The following is a 19,080-nucleotide window of genomic DNA, read 5'->3' on the forward strand; positions in this document are numbered from 1 at the left end:
GGCTTCCTGGATTACTGATTGAAGCGATACTAGTTACTAATACACAGGCATAATCTTTACAGCAGCAATTCAAACGTTTCCGTTGCTTTACGAACAAACAATGTCTCCAGTTTAGTCGAAATGCGATTAATCTACGATCATAATAACTTGTTTAACCAAACACGTAAGGATTTTGCTACTTGAAAAAATATAACCACAATTCAACTTCTTCTTACAGGCCATGGCTGGACAAGTTATAATTTGCCCGTTTTTGACAATCAATATAGAACCTTTTTCGTTTAGTGCACTACGTTTTACCAATTGCAACGGGGTTGTTTCAGCCTAAGGTCGTCGACTCGCCTTGTATTGTTTTTGCTTTTTATGTGTCCACAGCTTAGCGCTGTGTAGACTTCCAGACAGTGTGTAGTAAATGGAAAGTTTTCAGTCAAGTTATTTAGTTCATGCAAAGTTTGCTGTTTAACTAGGTTTATAACGTTTTTGCTACATGGTCAACGGTCCGTGAGTAACACGTATGCAACTTTTTAAAACAAGATCGCAATATACGCATTTTTTTGCATGGGTATATGTCAACTCGTCAGGTTGATAAAAAATAAATCTCGCAATTTTGCAATAAGAACATTGAAATTACGAGGCAGTTTCCTTAGTTAGCCAAGCAGACAGATAGTATCGCTATATTTTCCTTGTTAAAATATACGAACCGTTTTAATTGCGATGGGTTCCTATGTCCCAAGTAGTAAGGATGGTTTGAATAAATAAGTTTACATACATTTTTTGGATTAGTTTTGTATAAAAGGTAATCTCATACACCAAAAATGTGAAACGTTCTACCGCCAACTGTTTACCGAGTTTATTTGTTGCAATCGAGGTATTAGTACAACAACATTTAGGGATAGCAATCTGGAAAAATTGACTGATGTGAAACTAGTTCAGTTTACTGTTTTCTAACAAGTATCATATGTTTGGTAAATTGCTGATAAGAATTCGGTGGGTATAAGTTGGCTTTGGTTTGGAGGGGAAATCGACTTCGATCTCCAACAAAAAGAATCCTATTAAAGCAGGGGTTCTTAAACTGGGGTCCATGGACCCCTTGGGGTCCGTGAACTAGTTTTAGGGGGTCCATGGAGGCCTAATTAAAGAACTAGTGTATACTTAAAGATATTCATTTTTAAAAGAAAACACTTTAATTAAATTTAAAGGGTTTTGTACTGAACGTATAGTTAGACTCCATTTAACTTTCACATTTTTCGGACCGAAATAACAGAGTCATGAAGTCCATTTGTATTTTGACGTCAATTTATGACATCATTTTGGAGCGTTTCTGGTCTACCGGGGTCCATGCAAAGCAAAAAAAAAAGTTAGGGGTCCGCGGTAAAACCGTTTAAGAACCCCTGTATTAAAGCAACAACGAAGAAAAGCAACGGCACAATTTTATTCTGTCCATTTAAAAGCTTATTTTATTTAACAAGATTCATTTAGCGTTACTTTCTCTTTCCCCCTCTGATTGAACGGCCACCACCTCTGAATTTTGATGTTGAGAACCCACGGTTCGGCTTGACAAAGCCTTTGCTGCATGCAGCTGAATGGGCCTTATTGCTTGAGGCTTTGTATGCTGGCGCTTTGTTTTTTCCCCGTCTTGGGTTGGTTTGTTTGCCGACATTTCCCTGTTGACTTGGGACTAAAGGCGGCCTGGCCGTACGAACCGCTGTTCCATGCAGCTTTTTATTTTTCCCAAAATTGCCCTGTGATTTGGGTTGTTTTCCGTGCAGCGCCGCAGCCCCTTTTTGAGAAAAAAAAATATTAAATACTTTTTTTTGGTTTTATGCTAATTTTGAAATAAAACCCGCCTTTGTTTAAAAAACAAATAAAGTCCAAAATATAAAAAATAAAGTCCAAAATATAATATTAATCATCGTCCATTAATATTTTGATTTGATAAAATTTAAATTTACCATAACATTAACCTGCATTATAGCAAAATTACTTTTTGAAATAACTAATGTGTTTGCAAACAGTAAAACACACATACGATGGTGGACTATACAAACCTTTTTTATTTGCGCTTTTTGTATTTTCATTTGCCTTTTTTTTTGTAGCTTCCGAAGATTTTATTGCTTGAACGTTTTCTCTTTGTTTTGGGTTCATTCTGTTTCCTGATGTCCCAGCTCTCGCTGCATGAATTACAGATTGAGATTTCTAATTTGATACAAACCTCTGTTTAAATAATTTGGTAATTAGGTTGCACTATATAACGACAAATCGTATTGAATTCTCGACAAGCTTTCGCACAACCGTGGTTCAACAGGTTCAAGTCTACTTAACTTTGACCTGACGTCATATGGTGCCACCTGGACAAATGCGGCCATTTACAAAGAATATATAATTAGTTAACACTATAAATAAATAAGTATAGTAAAAGGTAAGCTGAAACTTGCAACAGATAAAGTTAAAGCTTTCTAATTATCAGCATTGGCATACACAGAATTTAGCTTTACAAGCCAATTTATGATTTTGTGTAGTTAACAACAATTATGAAATGAATGTACTTTGATTATGTTTTACCATACCTACTGCAGTTTGCAAAAATGTATTGCTATTTTGATGAACATGGAAAGTTGCAGTACTTTGATCAACTACAAAGAAAAACGAGAATTTGAGTTGCATTCTTATTAGAGCATTTAATGTAAAAAGAATATTATTTGCGTAGTGAATTAAAATAGCAAATTGGCAGTATCATCCCAAAAATAGATATAATCTCAAAATAAGGTTGTTACCTGTTTTGAGGTCTTTTATTACATTGACTTGGCCATAGTTTGCACTTTCCAGATTAACAGAGTTGTCAACTGAAAAATATACAGAGTGAAATGTAACACTTTTACTACAAAATCTTTTGTGAAAACTGAAAGACGAAAGCCGGCATGTTTCAAATTGCAATATAAAATGCTTTTGTCAAAATCAACCCAGTTGTTAGAAAAAAGCGACCATAAAATATCGTTTGTTTCACTGAAGGACTAGGACAGTAGAAAATTAAATTGAAGCACAAGAACATATTTGCGACAACCTTAAATTGTCTATAGCAGACCTCTGTGAATAACGCCGATTAAAAAAAAGCCTTAACAGTTTTTTTAATTTCTGAATAATTTATTGAATATATTACTCTTGTAAGGCATCACCACATATTCCTGCTCTTACCAGCTTGTCAAAACAAGGGGATTTAAAGATTTTTTAAAAAGGAATCACACGTTGTTTTATGTTTATTCGAAATCACCTTTTACGACACTGCCCGCCAAGACATTTTCTGTTTGTCATGCGGCCTGCTGTCGAAAATATTTGCTCACCCCTGGCCTTTAGGCTAGGTTAGCTAGTCTTTAGCCCAGTCAAACGTTTGTACCATTGTCTTTAATTAGAGAAACAATTACTGATTGATGGAGATGTAGGTGTTAATGTTTTATTGTTACAAATATTCCGAAACAAGCCTGTGGTGGACACGGACGTGCCAAAAAGTTTTAAAAATTTTTTCTGTACATTAGCGGCCTCATAATTTTTTATTAAAACATTTACCTCAAAAATTAAACTTGTCCATGACTGATATCGCGTACAATGACTCTTATTCGAAAGTATTGTATTTTGTTACTGAAGAATATACCAAAAATAAAAATAAAATTGAATTCACTTACTTTTAACCTCACCCAAAGTAGTATTATTCACATCTCCATTGTTGGCGTTGAGTGTTGCACCTTCCTCAAAACTGCAGCCTTTAATATTGTTTTCAGTCGTCATTTTGTTTGTCACACAAGCTTGTGAAGGGTTGCACATAAACCTTTAGAGTAAACTACATAAAATACTGGATTACTAAAAGGCACACGCGTGTTGCTACCTGCACGACATTGAAACACGTAAATCTTGCACAATTTTTACATCAGGTGGTTTCCACTGAGACTAAAATAATGTCACAAACCGATTTCCTCTAAAAAAAATAGGTCTTCCCTGTTTTAAAACTTCTTGTCTCGCGAGATGCTTTCATGGCGCACTTTCGCAACTGTAACAAAGAGGGACGCTTTCCTCGCGTTTTGTTTGCCGCCATTATTCAAACAAAGTTGTCTCGAACTAAAAATATTGAACCCCCGATCTTTTCAACGGCTATAGGGAAAGAGGCGCGAAAAGCCGCTGGGAATTTCCCAGTCAAACGATTTTAGTTTTCTAACTGAGTCCGCATATTTGTGCGGCGTTGTCGCAATTCACTGAGACTGGCTTGAACAAGTATAAGGGGCAGCGTGTTGAACCCACACACTATGGCTGTAAAATTAGTTGTCGTGCTTCCAATATTAACTTTTCACTGTTGCTTTTCATAATACATTTGTTGCTGAAAACATATTTGTCAGAAGAACCCCTTTATGACGTAAAATGTTCGCGCGAAGTGTAAAAAAACATACAGTTCGTTTTCCCCAAAAATAGTTGAGCGTAATATATGGGTAAATGACTATTTTATTTATTGAAGAAAAAAATATGTATGTAATTCTTCAGGTGAAATTTTAACGAAAAACGTGATTTGTGTATATGACCAAGTGGATTTCATGCAATCAGTTGTGCTCGCTTTGCTCAATCGCTTTCAAAAATATTTCAGGTGTGCGACGAACTTCCTAAGACTATGCGTTGACAGTATAAAGTTCCGCACATTGTGCTAATTTTTTTTTTAACTGTCAAAATTCTTACCTTTGTGAACCATTTTTGTGTTAATTCTACTGATTAAAAGAAGCCTTAAAAGTAAAACTTCGGCGGCGTCGCGGCACACCTGTTGCGGAGCACTGTGCTAACTAACCGTGTCAGTTACATATATTTGTTGTGTAATTACGGGCCTTTTCGATTTTTTTGTAGCTAAGATGACATGAAGTGACCGAATTATATACTTATTATTATCAATATCGCTTCTAAACACATTGTTGGTATTATCACATTTTTTTCCTATTTTAATTCGTGTTTCACTGCACATTTTCAGTTTCAACTGGACATACATATAGGCTATCCTTGTCGGACACAATAAAAGACACTGAAATGTTTTCCTAATTTCTCTTAGAGGTAAAATTTTGTCATCTATACCTCTTGTAAAGACAAGAGCAATTAATTTTTTGTTTATTTGTGTAAGTGCAACAAAACAAACATATCCCGCTATCTTAAGTCCTCAGTTAACTTATATTTGACGCATAATATTTCGTTTTCTCTGTTTCAAATGTTTGTCGCACGAAAGAAACAATGTTGAGGTAACACTGTTTTCTGCAACAATAAGAAGTCCAACAAATATCTACACGATCATTCTTTTCCAAATGCAAAATTTTTTTTTTCTCTTTTATTGAAAAAAGGAACACAGCACAAAACAGAAAATTGCTTCAAAGCGCTATATACACGTTTTTTCGGTTAACAACCCTACGGGGTTTCACCGAATATTGTACCAGGTTAATTTGCTTTCGAACATACCCACGCAACTATAGAGATTGAGCAATGATTAACGGCAGTTTTATCGCAAATAACAAAAAACATGAGAGTGCGTTTACGACGTAACAATGAAAATTTGATTTTTCATAAATTCGTAATACAACTTGAACAAAACAATAAGTTAGAACCGATCTTCTTCAGTGTTTGTAAAGCCATTTTTATATAGGTTTAATTTTTTTAGTTATATGTTTTTCAATCATCTCCTTTATCTCTGAATTGTTCAAGTAAAGTCAATGTTGTTGCACAAAATTTTATCAAGTGTCGCTGGTTCACTGAAATAAAGCATTTGTTAGACTGGCAGCTGTTTTGATCCTCTTATAATTCTAATGTTTATACAGTATGTTCATCTCTTTGTTGTTTAGCAAATAGTATGCGACGCTTTTTAAATGTTACACAGCTGTAGGATCAAAATTTTAAGGTAACAAAAACATACCTCATTTCATCACATAGAGCTAATTTCACGCTATGACACATTAATTGGGTGTTGCAGAAAAATTACTAAATGGCAGTGTGATCATTATACCATAATGTGGTACACATATGGACTGCCCATACAAGCATGTATTTAGGTTCGCAGTTTGTTTTTTCCTTTTTTCAAACATTTGAAAGAAAAAAACGAAGATGTATATGAAAACGAATAGGTAAACAAATGAAACGAGAACTTTGCAAAATTTGTATCTTTGCAAAATTTGTTGAACTTTACTCGGACAACGCATTATTTTAATGTAACACGCACAGGAGACATCAGTTAAAAAGATACATATTAAAAAGTTCATTATATACAGTGCAGTGAGGCACCATAGAGCAGTGTTTTAAAAACATAACTTAGTGGCTTTTACATTTGTAACGCAGCAGTTTTGGTATAAGTAAAATAACATTTAGGGATAACAATCTGGAAATAAAGTTTGGTGTGGAATTTTATTGGTTTAATGTTTTTTTACAAGAATCATTCGTTTGGTAAATTGCTAATAACAATTCGGTTGATATACTATAAACAGACTTTAAAGTTCAAAGTTTAAGCCGACTTAGACCTTCAACAAACAGAATTCTATCGAAGCAACAACGAAGAAAAGCAACACACAATTTTATTTCGTCCATTTAAAAGCTTATTTTATTTAACAAGATTAAATTTAGAGAAAACTTCTCTTTCCGCCTCTGTTTAAACGGCCGCCACCCCTGCCTCTTGATGTTGACGCCCCACGCGTTGACTTGCCGGGGCTCTTGCTGCATGCAGGTGAATTAGCCTTTTTACTGCTTGAGGCTTTGTTTGCTGGCGCTTTGGGTTTTCCCCGTTTTGACCCGGTTCGTTTGACTGCATTTTCCTGTTGAAGGGAAAATCAAAAACGATCAATGATATTTTGCTTTGTTAAAATTTAATTCTACCGCGGCAACAATGGCCTACAGAATAGCTGTAACTGTAATTTGAAATAAGTAATTACCGATAACGCATACACTACATGACTATTTAAGCAAGTACTTTTTTTTTAGCTATTGTCATCCTTTGAATTGTTTTGGGTTGAGTTTTTGGTGTTTTGGTTGGCTTCATTCTTGTGTTTCCTGATGAGGCAGGTCTCGCTGCACAAGTTGCAGATTGCAATTTACATTTATAGGTTAGTAAATTGAATTATATCAAACCATGTTGGTTAAAATATAAAGGTGTCACCTGCTTTGAGATCTTTTTGGACCACGACTTTGCCATTATTTGCAGTCTCCATTTTCACAGAATTGTCAACTGAAAATTATATAGAGTTAAATTGTGCAATTTTTTCATGAAAAGATGGGTAAAAATTAAAATAGAAAGGCTTTTTTTCAAATTTTGGATGACAAATTTTATTGTCAAAATTAACCAATAAAGCAAAAGGGCTTGATCGATTTAGGGATTTCATTAAAGGACCAGTGCAGTAAAACAAATACATGAGGCTCAACACGCTTGGAATGAGCTCCTGTTTTCGCTTTAGTGACGTACAAAATGCTCTATAGGTTAACCAGCAGTCTATCGATCGGTTTCAGATGTTTTTTGCGTGTTTACTTTACTTTATAACAGGGATCGGGAACCTATAGCTCGCGAGCCACATATGGCTCTCTTTGTGACGACATAGCCTATGTCTCTTTTGATTAAATAATCTTGATTGTAGACAAATCTATAAGCTATAATTCTGAGCATGATCTGAATAAACTGCAAGCGGCCACAACCACTTTATATTTTCCTTTTTATTACACATATTAGCAAATTTTCGGTGCTTCGCCCGAATCTCTTTATATCTAAAAAAAACTATTCTTTTAACGGAACTTCGTAATCAAATTGTGCAAACTTAGCTTATGCATTCTCATGGAAATACAACCATGAATATTTCACTTATATGGCTTACTTAGTTAAAAAGGTTCCCGACCCCTGCTTTATAACGACGAAGCAAACAAAAAAAGTATCGTTATTTTGCATACAAAAACAGAACTGAATAACTGTCATTTTTACCATTAAAACTATCTGAAAAACAAGTACTTTTGACCTTATCAAAAATAATATTATTTACATCTCCATTGTTTCCATTGAGCTTTGCTTTTTTTAAATTGCAGCCTTGAAAGTTGTTTTTAGTCATTATGTTTGTAGAAATTAGGAACTGCTGCAGATATACTTAGGCTATGTAACGAAATTCAGGATTTTCAGCTACTATAACTACACAACATCAGAACATGTCAACAAAACACATGTTTAAAAACATTAGGTAATTTCTACGTGGATTAATATATTGTTAAATATAACTAATGTGGATTAATATATAACTAATATCCTTTTCTTGACGCTGTCTTTCCCTTATTGAAATTTCTTTTCCGCAAGATACGTCCACTGCGCAGTTTGGCCAGTATATAAAAACAGCGCTAAGAGGAACACTTTCCTCGCGTTTTGAATGCCGCATTTTTTTTCACAAAGCCCGCCTCGAACATAAAATAACGAATCACGAGCTTTCTTGGGTACAAGGCGCGAAAATTCGCAGGGGACTTTCCCTAGCAAGAGATTTTAGTTTTCTAGCTGTAGACGGCATATTGGTTTTACGTATAGTCGCTTCACCGAGAGTGGCTTGAAAAAGTATGGGCAGCATGTTGAATAGTAACAGTTTTTCTTATTTTGGAAATATTTTTCTAGACATTGTTATTTGTTAGTGATTATAAAACTTGTCCATTTTTGGTTAACTGTAAATTTCTCTTCAAGCTAAATTTTTATCATCTAAAACTCCTGTTGCGACAAGAGCAATTAATTGTTTTTTTGTTTGTGTAAGTGTAACACAACTCTCATAGTCTACCCTACGTCCTAAGTTAACTTAAATATGTCACATATTTTTCATTTTCTCAGTTTCGCACTTTTGTCACGTGCCAAAAGAAAACTTTGCGGTATTACTGTATTTTACAATAAGAATTCAACAAATATCTATACGAATATTTTTTTCAAGCTTTAGCAAATATACAACTTTAATTTTATTGAAAAAGGGAACACAACAGGTAAAAAATATTGCTTCAAAGCGCAATATACACGTTTTTTCGGTTAACAACCCTACGGGGGTTCACCGAAAATGTGCCTCGGGTAAATTGCGGGGAATTTCCCGCTGGGGCGAATGGGGAACTTGAGTAAAAATATAGGTTAAAGGGGTCGAAGGGATGAAAAAGTTTGAGGGCCACTTTACTAGATAAACAATAAATAGGTATACAAAAAAATATATATTTTTCTATTGAGAATTGTTTTTTGCTAACTATTCGCCTTGGTTCGCGTAAGAATAGCAGGTTCTTAGGAGTTCTATATTTGTTTTGTGACGTCACGTTATGACGTAACTTTGTGACGCCATCTCCTGATTTTTTTACGATTCTTCCCAAAAACCAGCAATGCTAAATCCTTCCTGCAACAGGGGAGTGGTATGGTCTTGCACAATTTGCGCAACTACGTAGAACAAAGTACGCACATTTTTGAGGGTAACTTAAACTGTGCGCATTTTTTCACGTATTTGCGCAAATTGTACAATAAATGCTCTCATCCTCGTCTCCACTTTTTCAATTTTAGAAAACCTGTGGGGCCCCTTTTCTATGTTTGGTGCGCATAATCCAGACTATACAATCATATACAAGTTTTTAATTACAATCATATAAAAGAATGTTTCAAATTTGACAAGAATGTCTCGATTTACGTCATAAGCATATGCACAAGTACTCAAAGTTACAGTTTAAGGCTTTATTAACGACAGATTTATCGCAAATAAGAAAAAAATCAGAGTACATTTGAAGACGTAACAATAAACTCCTAATACAACATGAACAAAACAATATTTTTACTTAAGTTTTTGTAAAGCCATCTTCATGTAGTTTAATTTTTTTTGCTATATGTTTTTTTATCATCTCCTTATTCTCTGAATTGTTCTAGTGGAGTAAATGTTATTAGGCCAATACACAAAATTTTATCGAGCGTCTCTGGTTCACTGAAGTAAATGGCGTTTGTTAGACTGGCAGCTGTTTTGATCCTCTTATAATTCTAATGTTTATACAGTATGTTCATCTCTTTGTTGTTTAGAAAATAGTGTTCGACGCTTTTTTTTTAATTCTACACAGCTGTAGGATCAAAATCAGTAACAAAAAACATAACTCATTTCATCACATAGAGCTAACTTCATGCTATAAAACATCAATGGGGTTATTTGCAGAAACAATTGAATGGCAGTGTGATCATGATACCATAATGTGGTACGCCTCTGGACTGTCCATATAAGCATGTATTAAGATTAGGGTATCGCAGTTGTTTTTACTTTTTTTAAACATTTGAAATAAACAACTGAAGATATATATAAAAACGAATAAAAAAAACGAGGAATGTATAACTTTGAAGTTGTTAAACGGGACACAGATATGGCATTATTGGAAGTGACAAGGACCGGAAACATCAGTGGAAAAGGTACATTTCAAAAAGGGTATTCTATACACCAGGGGTTCCCAACCTTTTCAACACTGTGGCCCCCTTTGAAAATTTGGAGAAATCAATGGCCCCTTATTTATTCAACCTTTTAAAAAAATAAGAAACGTCAATTTAATTAAAAACTAGTTGATACAGTAACCGGCAGTTGGAATGATAAATTGATATAAATACAACACACAATAAACATGATAGTAGCCTACATTAATTATTTAGTTAATGTGATGGTTGAGCTTGTTTTTGCTTTTATAATGTCTTAATTGCTGGTTTAGTGGTGGAAAGAGCCACGCCGCATATCATATTGAATATCTAAGACACTGCGCTGATTTGTCTTCATAAGCAACATTTTTGAAACCCACACTCACAACGATATGTTTATGGGAAAGGCGAGCAATGGCATGACCATTTCATTAGGCTTAGTGTATGGAGTGCTTAGTTTTGCCCAAAATGTGGTCAAATTATCCTTCTCAAGGTTAAATTGGCCTGCCGTCTCTTCTTGCAGTTTCTAGAGTTCCTTCAATTTAAATTATGTTTTTTTTTATAGTGTATTAGATAGTAAACTAAAAAACACTATTTTTTAATTTTTTTCATAGCCCCCCTTGAAAAAGGCCCCTAGGGGGCCATGGCCCACAGGTTGGGAACCCAAGCTATACAGCGTAGTGAAGCACCATAGACCAGTGTTTAGAAAACTTAAGTTGCTTTTACAGTTATAACGCAGCAGTTTTGGTAAGCGTTTAGGTTTTTTTGACATATAAAAGTGGAATGTTTTATGACCAAGTACAGCAAAGTAGCTTAAGGTTTAAGCCAACCATTTTCATAGTACCATTAAAATGACATCGAGAGCTGCTTTCCATTAGACCAGCGGTTCCCAAACTTTGGTCCGCGGACCAATTAGGGTCCGTACAGCAGTTTCACAGGGTCCGCAAGGAGAATTAGTCTTTAAGTTTTTTAACATTAGGCTTTGCCGAATGTTGTTTAAACATATAAGTTTTATTATCTGTCATCATTATTAATCTTTAGTTATGCTTTATTATTCGATAATATAACGTGTTTTATAATATCTCTTATGACATAATAAAGCACATACAGTATTATGCTGTACTACCTGCTATCAGCGAATCATTTACATTAGTTAGAAAGTTGTTGTTACAATAGAAGGAATCGTGACTGCACTAATATACGGTACTCCAAGAAACATGGCTTAACCGAACCTTAATTTTTTATAGGGCCTCGAAATATCAAAAAAAAAATAGTTTGGGAAGCTGGATTAAAAGATCCCTGGTAAAGTTTGACTGTAAAAACTACTCGGCAGATATTCTGGCATTTGTTTGTGATCTTGTGTTCGGCTTTGTACAGACAAGACCTGAATCTGTTTTCTTTCTGGCGTCAACAGAAGTCGGTTCCACCTTTACATCGGCTGCTTTCGGTTTTCTACCCGCAGAGGGTGACTTTTGGGGGTTTTTGAGTTGACTTTTCGGCAAGGCAGACTCCTTGGCCTTTTTCTTACTAGGCTGGTTCAACACGCCCTGTGGAACCCTTTTCTGTTCTCCAGTTTGCGTATCTGAAACAATTTGTTAGAGTATAGCAGGGTATACTTGTCCTTGAAAATGAAAGACACATAAACATATGTGGTTAATAACATTTGTGATCTAGCCCCTCGGAAGTTGCTTTATGACCAACGATTACGGCTTCCGTATCAATAGTACACCGAAAAGCCATCGCAGACTCGCCGAATCTGTCGATCTATGATGCAAGCAGAGCAAGCCAGAAAAACAACTGGCTTGCTCTGCTTGCATCATAGATCGACAGATTGGCCGAGTCTGCGATGGCTTTTCGGTGTACTATTGTCCTGGAAAACTATTACAAAGCAATTTTTTTTTATCATAAAATTGAATAATTTTTTTATTTTTTATTGCAGTTTTATCAATCTCAAATATTTTTCAGTTTACTTCAGTTTACAATAGTTTTCGGCTATAAGCAGAGGAAGAATTTGTCACATAGATGTGGAAGTCGAGCAGATTGGTGATTTTTTTTATGTGGTAGAAAATAATATAAAAAACTTAGAATCTTATTTTATAAAATCAGTAACCAGCAAATTTTGTCAGCAGGGACAACGCTCTTTCGGTGTTAGGGTAAACGAAAATGCAATGCGACGCCCCGCAGCAGTTTTCTAAATCATCTTGCCTGCTGCAGAAACTTCGCTTTACATCCTCGTTTCCAGCGCAAGAACAATGATGAAAGTTTAATAGGGTGTCAGGTACACAACAGTAAGTTATGCACGAAAGCTTTAGAAATCAGTCGAGAGGTGGATTTCGTTTGCCTCCAGCCTAACTGTAAACGCAATTGTAAACGATGTTGACTAAACATCTCTATAAATCATTTTCCAAACAAAAGCCCTTTGGTGCCCAATTTTCAAACGATAACAATATGTGTTGATTACCTGCCAAATCACCAATTTCCTGAACTCCAATCTTGCAATTACTAACGTCTGAATTGACCATCGAGATGGATTGGCTATTTCGTCGCTGATCAACTGAAAAATAAATAAATAAATTGCCAACTAACACGGAAAATAGTAAAATGAAATTTCAATAGTAATTATGAACGCAGTTTTATTGACGTGATAAGTACACAACATTGCTATGCTGTTCCAAGACAACTACTTTGTAACGAGCGTATTATTTTGTCGCATAAACACGCCTTTGCTATAGTACACAACGTAGGCCACTTGTTATTACTACTCAACCGTGTTGTTAAAAAACCTTTAAGTGGAGTAATGGCTTACATCGCCGCGACAGTGCCAGAAACGTACCTTGCAAATATGAGCTTGCCAATTTTTAAGTGATACGTTAATATACTAAAACTGTGACATACCCTATTTTTCTCGGACAAAGTCTGGTATTATCTATAGTAAATGTTAATTTGTGGGCCGCAATTGTAGAATAATGTCCTCTAGAACTTTAAAATCAAAGTTTTGAGTACGGAATAACTATATTCATAAGCAATACATCTTGTGGTATACGGTAAAAAAATTAATAAATAAAAAATAGAAATTAAAAACCACAGAAACATTTGTGGTATTCGGCTTACAATTTCGTCTAAAAAATACAAAAAAATGTTGACTTTTAATATGAACCTGGTATTCAAGCTAACCAACCTAAATAAATATTGGTTAACCATTACAATTCTTATCCAGATAAAAAAGATATTGTTGGTTTACGTACCTGAAGCGTAGTACTTGTTGTTGTTGACGTCGCCTACATTGCAGTTAACTTGAGTACCATCTCCGAAAGTTACATGGTTGAAAGAGGCTGTAGCCGCCATTTTGCACCACAGTCGGTCTAAATGACTTTAAATGATAAAATTCATACAAAATGTAAGGTTACTTTAATAAAATTAAACTCCTGTTGAGTTACAAACATGAACAAGTTAAAAAATGCTTTGGAAATGTGAGACCATCAATTTCACTGATTTGCGCCTATGTCGTCTATCAGATACTTTTATCTATTTACTGTTTTCTGACCTTGTGTTCATTATGTTTGATAAAACGTTATACGCTTAACACTTCAAAACGTAGCATACTTCCAGTAAATAAATTAACGACACCTGTAACGGAACTGCCTACATAAGGCAGTTGTCGCAATCTCTTGGTGGTGTAAGATCTTGCGCCCAAGTCTAGCCACCGAATGGGACTTTTTGTGCGTTTTACACTTTAACTAGACACACCAAACGGTACTTTTAAATCGGGATTTCCCCTGGTGCTTTGATATTGCGTGCGACCGTGCGTCTGTCGCAGCGGTTTTGCGACTTACAGAAGATTAGATTGCGTGGTTGGATATAGTGATAGCAATTTTCTAAATGTTTATACGGTACATCGTATAGTTTTGGTAAGTGAAATTAGGGTATGCAACCCCAAACACAGCTTTCACCAAGTCAAATATGTTGGTCAAATTACTTAGGGAGTGTTTGCACCCAAATCAGTACTGTTTAGAAATGGTTTACAGATTGGAAAGTTTAACACGCGCGATGGTTTATTACCAAATTACTCAGCGCAGTTGCTCGATCAGTCGATGCTGCAGCCGCGCATTTCGTAGAAGTTTGTTGTGAAATTGGTTAAGCCGAGCAAACGTCGACTAACACGCAACATTCCAACAGTACAATGTAATACAGTTTTCAGTTGTAATTCATTAGCAGTCGCGAAAATTTAAAACGTAGCTTTGTTGCAGTCGCGCAATTTTAAGTTGCCTAAACAACCCGATATCCAAAGTAAACCATTTGGAAAAGTTTTTTTTTTAACTTTGGTGTGTGAATACTGATCAGTAACCCTTCGTAGCGTTTGAAACGCAAACAAAAAAGCCCTTTGTGGTGACGGTAAGGCAAACATTTGTTTCGCCGTTTAGATATAATTCGATCGTGTTTCTTGCTAATCGACAGTGTAATACAGTTTTGACACTTGATGATGTTATCGTATTTTTTTCCTCCCAGTGCATATATTATTGACTACCTAATTTACAGCCTAAAGCTAAATTAGTTGGATTTTGTATGGTTGCAGTTTTAATTATTGGGGAAATTGCATATTCAACTTGATTTTTTTGTGACTAACTTAAGAAACCTGTAATTAACAAAATGAATGCACAAAAAACTTACGGTAAGTCTGTAATATTCTTTTTGTTTTTATTATTGTTCTGATGTGTAAATATTTTATTTTTCTATGCAATTTTAAATTAGACACTTTTGCAAACATAATTCGCCATTGTCTTTGTAGGCCTACATATATTTGCATTCAATTTCGGCAAATTACATCTACCAAGAATTCAATGTTTGGGATAATTAAAGTTAATCAAACCCCAATATAAAATCTCTAAAAACAAGTGCACCAATTTTTCAAAAATAACGCTTGAGTTGTTTTTGAACAGACTTGAGTTTGTACAATTAAAATTCGCTCACATCCGTTATATGACCGCTACTGCAGACATGAACTATTGTCGTGCTTTGCAGACGCGGAACAAATTCGAGAACTAGACGAGGCCGACTGTGTGTTTGATGGAATACGATTGAGTAACACGCAAGTGACTGCGTGCGCTGGAGAAGTAAACAACTTCGTACCGTACAGTGAGTATTATGTTGTGTAACAGTACCTGACACTGAAGAGAAAGGCACTTAGGCCCGCGAAAGCTGTACCGCTCTAAGTTCGATTTGACGCAGCGTCGCTCCAATATATTTGGTTTTAGTGGGGTTGCTCGGTCGAGTCGGATCAAAGCCGACACAGGATACAAAACCGCGGTATCCCTCAATCAATATTATGGTGATTTCGCTGTCGTCCATTTGCAAGTATTTAGGCAATTCAACATGATTGCGATTTAAAGCAGTGTTTTCCATAACTATAAGGCAATCAATTTGTTAAAACAACGGAAAACAACTAAACGTAAACAACATATTACAGCTTAGGCAAAACGCTTTAAAACTGGTTTCACGTGGCCTTCGTACTTTTATTTTTTATTTGACATCGTTGGCATTAAATCGGGCGGTCGTTGTTTTCTTTTTCCAAAGATATCACAAAATTACGTCATAGCTGACGTCATAAAGCAATTTACCCAAAGGAATCTGCTGGCCAAGTCGAACTTCGAACGGATCAACTGTATTACGTTTGACGCAGCACAAACCAAATCGGGCAAAAAATGCGTTTATCTGGGTTACAAAAATAGGAGAGAACCATATATCCTTGCACTAAGATAAACTCAAGCCATAAATACGAAATTAGTTAATTGTAACCCTAAACCAGTTTCTAACCTTACTGACTACCCACCCCAAAGAGGAACAAACAATCTGTTGCCAAAACAGGGCGTCCAAATTTCGACATCAGAACGGCCGATGCTATAGACAAGTGTCCCCCGATCGTACCATACACTCTACCGAACGTTTAAAGTGTTATTTTGTCCATTAAGAAAAAGGCAATATTCCGATACATTTAGGCCCTATTCCTAGAGGTTTAAGTCTTATTTAGGATTTTTTAAATATCTTATTCTGTCGTGGTTAATGCAGGTTATTTTGCTTTGTAATGGTCTTGTGCTATATGACAGTGTTTCTTAATCAGGTGAATGGTTTACCCCAGGGTGAATAAATTTTTTGCAGGGGTGAACCAACCAAAAGTGGTGAAAAAGGATGAACCGTCAGAAATAAATGATAACAACCTAAATCATGTTGTGCTGTTATATATAGACGAGATAGTTTTATCATATCACGAGACAAGGGTGTTCGATTTAGACAGCGTTGATTGTCCCATTATGTGTTTCGATTAAGATAAAACGCAAACCGGAGGCAACACGAACCCCGCGTCTGCCGCAAACTCTTTTGCTCTTCCTCCAAGTCCACCTCCCTCCTTCGATTCACCTCCGCCTCCTGCCTACTCCCCTGCTCCTCCGTGCTCTTCGGATGTCGCACGCGAACGGCACGACCAGATCAACGTCTTTCTGAATCTGGAGTGCAAAAACGTTCAGTTCTGCGGAAACGGAGGAAACGTGAATAACCTGCCTATGGGTGATCTTTACTTTTTTTTATTTTTACTTTTATTAAATAAACAGAAGTACGGCTTGTAACACTATAGGGTTCTTAATTGTTGTAACAGCTTACAAATCCATGTCTCTTGAAAGGGCGGCCTCGCTTTTGTGCCAAACCTATTGAAATAACAAGAGTTGACCCCTTTAAAAGACCTTTTGAAGAGCGTTTTGTTTAGCTTTTCGGACTGACATACCGAGTTTTATTAGTAGCGAGTATGGCTTAATCGGCTTTACACAGAGCATTTCTTCGTTATAGATTGTCCCTTGTTTTAATTTTAATATGCAAATATCGATAAGAATACCAAACTCAACTAAGTTTCACATTACCTTAAGCAGAAGATGAAAACAAGGAATGTTTTATTATTCACATTTAACAGTTACCCAATTACATTTACATTGCCAGTGGTGAAAGTAAACCGGAACGGCAAAAAAATTGCTGCCGGGACGGCATTTCGGAAAAACGAAATTTTTCGGAAAAAAGAAAAAGTAAGACACAACTTAGTGAAGTCATTGCTGAAATAAATTAAGACACAACTTTGAAAAGTCATTGCTGAAATAAATTAAGACACAACTTTGTGAATTGTCATTGCTGAAATAAATTTTTCCGTTAAGAAAATTATCCCACTTTAACCTCTGCATCTAACGGTTACCACATTATATGTAATAAAATGCATCTTTTTATTTCTTTTACAGGAATGACTCCGCCACAAAGCAAGCGACCCGGGCCAAATAGAAGAATAAAAAACGTGATAAGAGGTGGTCATGTCAACGGAGGGCAAATAGATCTCTGTGGCGGGAACGTGAACAATTGGCAATCGTAACTCTGTTGCAGTCGTCTTGTCTAAATTGAGACCACCAGAGACGCAAGCTAACAGTAGTTGCCTATAGGATTGTCCGATAATGTAGGATCGATACCCGATTCGAAAACTGTACTATGGGTACTACGGTAGTCTTGCTGCCAATCGAGTATCACTGCCAATCCTAGCAAATTAAAGTGAGTATTTATCGCCCTTTACTAATTGTCCACTAAGCATTTTCAACATGAAAGTTTAATTTGCAAGCCACAATAAATTAACCATTTAATGCAACTATATGCTTCTCAAGCGAATACAAGTTTAGTTTACTAACCTTAAAAACATTTATCCATGCGCGTTTTAGTGTTAGTATTACTTAAAATATATAATAATGACATAGTTCGGTATCCATCAGGCTACTTATTTAAAAAGTATCGGTTTGGGCATTCTATTTGAATTATTGGAAATCGAAAAAAATCTATAGTGGCAATCTGCGTTTGATGATCCAACGATGATGTCTAAAGATTTGTAAATTAGGCAGATGAGGGTGCCTTAAATGCGAAATCACAAACATTGTAAATGTATTATTTTTAAAAACTTTTACAACTTATTTTATTTTGGTTTCTAATTCGTTTCTCATACGACGTTTATCAGAATTGTTCTTGGTTCCATTTCAATATTTTTTTTTATTCCATTTTAATATTTTTTTGCACAAGTTCCGACATACATCAAATGTTACGACAGCACTAAATGTACTTTGTTGCTACCAAGCACAGTACTAAAAAACAAGCTCGTTCGGTGCTTATTTGTTTTGTTTGTTGGTCATCGCATCTTTATCTCCTTTTCATTTGTCGTTTTACTTTGCGCGGCGTTGAGCGTGCTGTTGTTGCACTTTTAATCGAGTTTTACTGTTTTGTTCGTTCACATCGCGATTTTATTATTGTAAATATCATCGAAATAAAATTTGATTGATAAACTCGTTAGCATAGAAACGTTAAACAAGCCTGTATATTATCGCCTTTTCAGAAACTAGCGTTATGTATAGTTTAATAACTGCTCGGTTGGCCTACAATACTTATTCCAAGAAGAGTATACTATGTTTAATTCCCTGTAAGCCTATACGAAAATGTTTACCATGTCAACATACTAGGTCCCATTTCACTGTCAAAACCCCATTCCTAAAACAAATATTATCGTGCAAATTTAAAAGAGTAGCCTATATTGTTGGTAACTCATTTCAAAATGCTTTACTAGCAATTACCCTTCTTATATTTCTATTCCTGCGGCGTATCGG

General features: G+C 35.5%; 2 protein-coding genes across 2 annotated transcripts; one reads left to right on the forward strand and one right to left on the reverse strand.

Moving 5' to 3' along the window:
* Positions 1-11,250: 11,250 nt before the first annotated feature.
* Positions 11,251-13,835, reverse strand: LOC146146858 (uncharacterized). Its single transcript, XM_083387747.1, has 3 exons — positions 13,660-13,835; positions 12,876-12,968; positions 11,251-11,996 (listed from the first exon to the last, which is right to left on the reverse strand). Exons 1-3 carry the CDS (start codon positions 13,757-13,759, stop codon positions 11,737-11,739), a joined length of 453 nt encoding a protein of 150 aa, XP_083243873.1. The 5' UTR covers positions 13,760-13,835; the 3' UTR covers positions 11,251-11,736.
* A 929-nt stretch (positions 13,836-14,764) lies between these two features.
* On the forward strand, positions 14,765-18,877 carry LOC146146859 (uncharacterized). The gene is made up of 3 exons (XM_083387592.1): positions 14,765-15,083; positions 15,434-15,547; positions 16,736-18,877. Exons 1-3 carry the CDS (start codon positions 15,062-15,064, stop codon positions 17,029-17,031), a joined length of 432 nt encoding a protein of 143 aa, XP_083243718.1. The 5' UTR covers positions 14,765-15,061; the 3' UTR covers positions 17,032-18,877.
* The last annotated feature ends 203 nt before the right edge of the window (positions 18,878-19,080 follow it).

The sequence above is a fragment of the Ascidiella aspersa genome, chromosome 4, assembly GCF_963924565.1.
Source record: "Ascidiella aspersa chromosome 4, kaAscAspe10.2, whole genome shotgun sequence".
NCBI lineage: Eukaryota > Metazoa > Chordata > Ascidiacea > Phlebobranchia > Ascidiidae > Ascidiella > Ascidiella aspersa.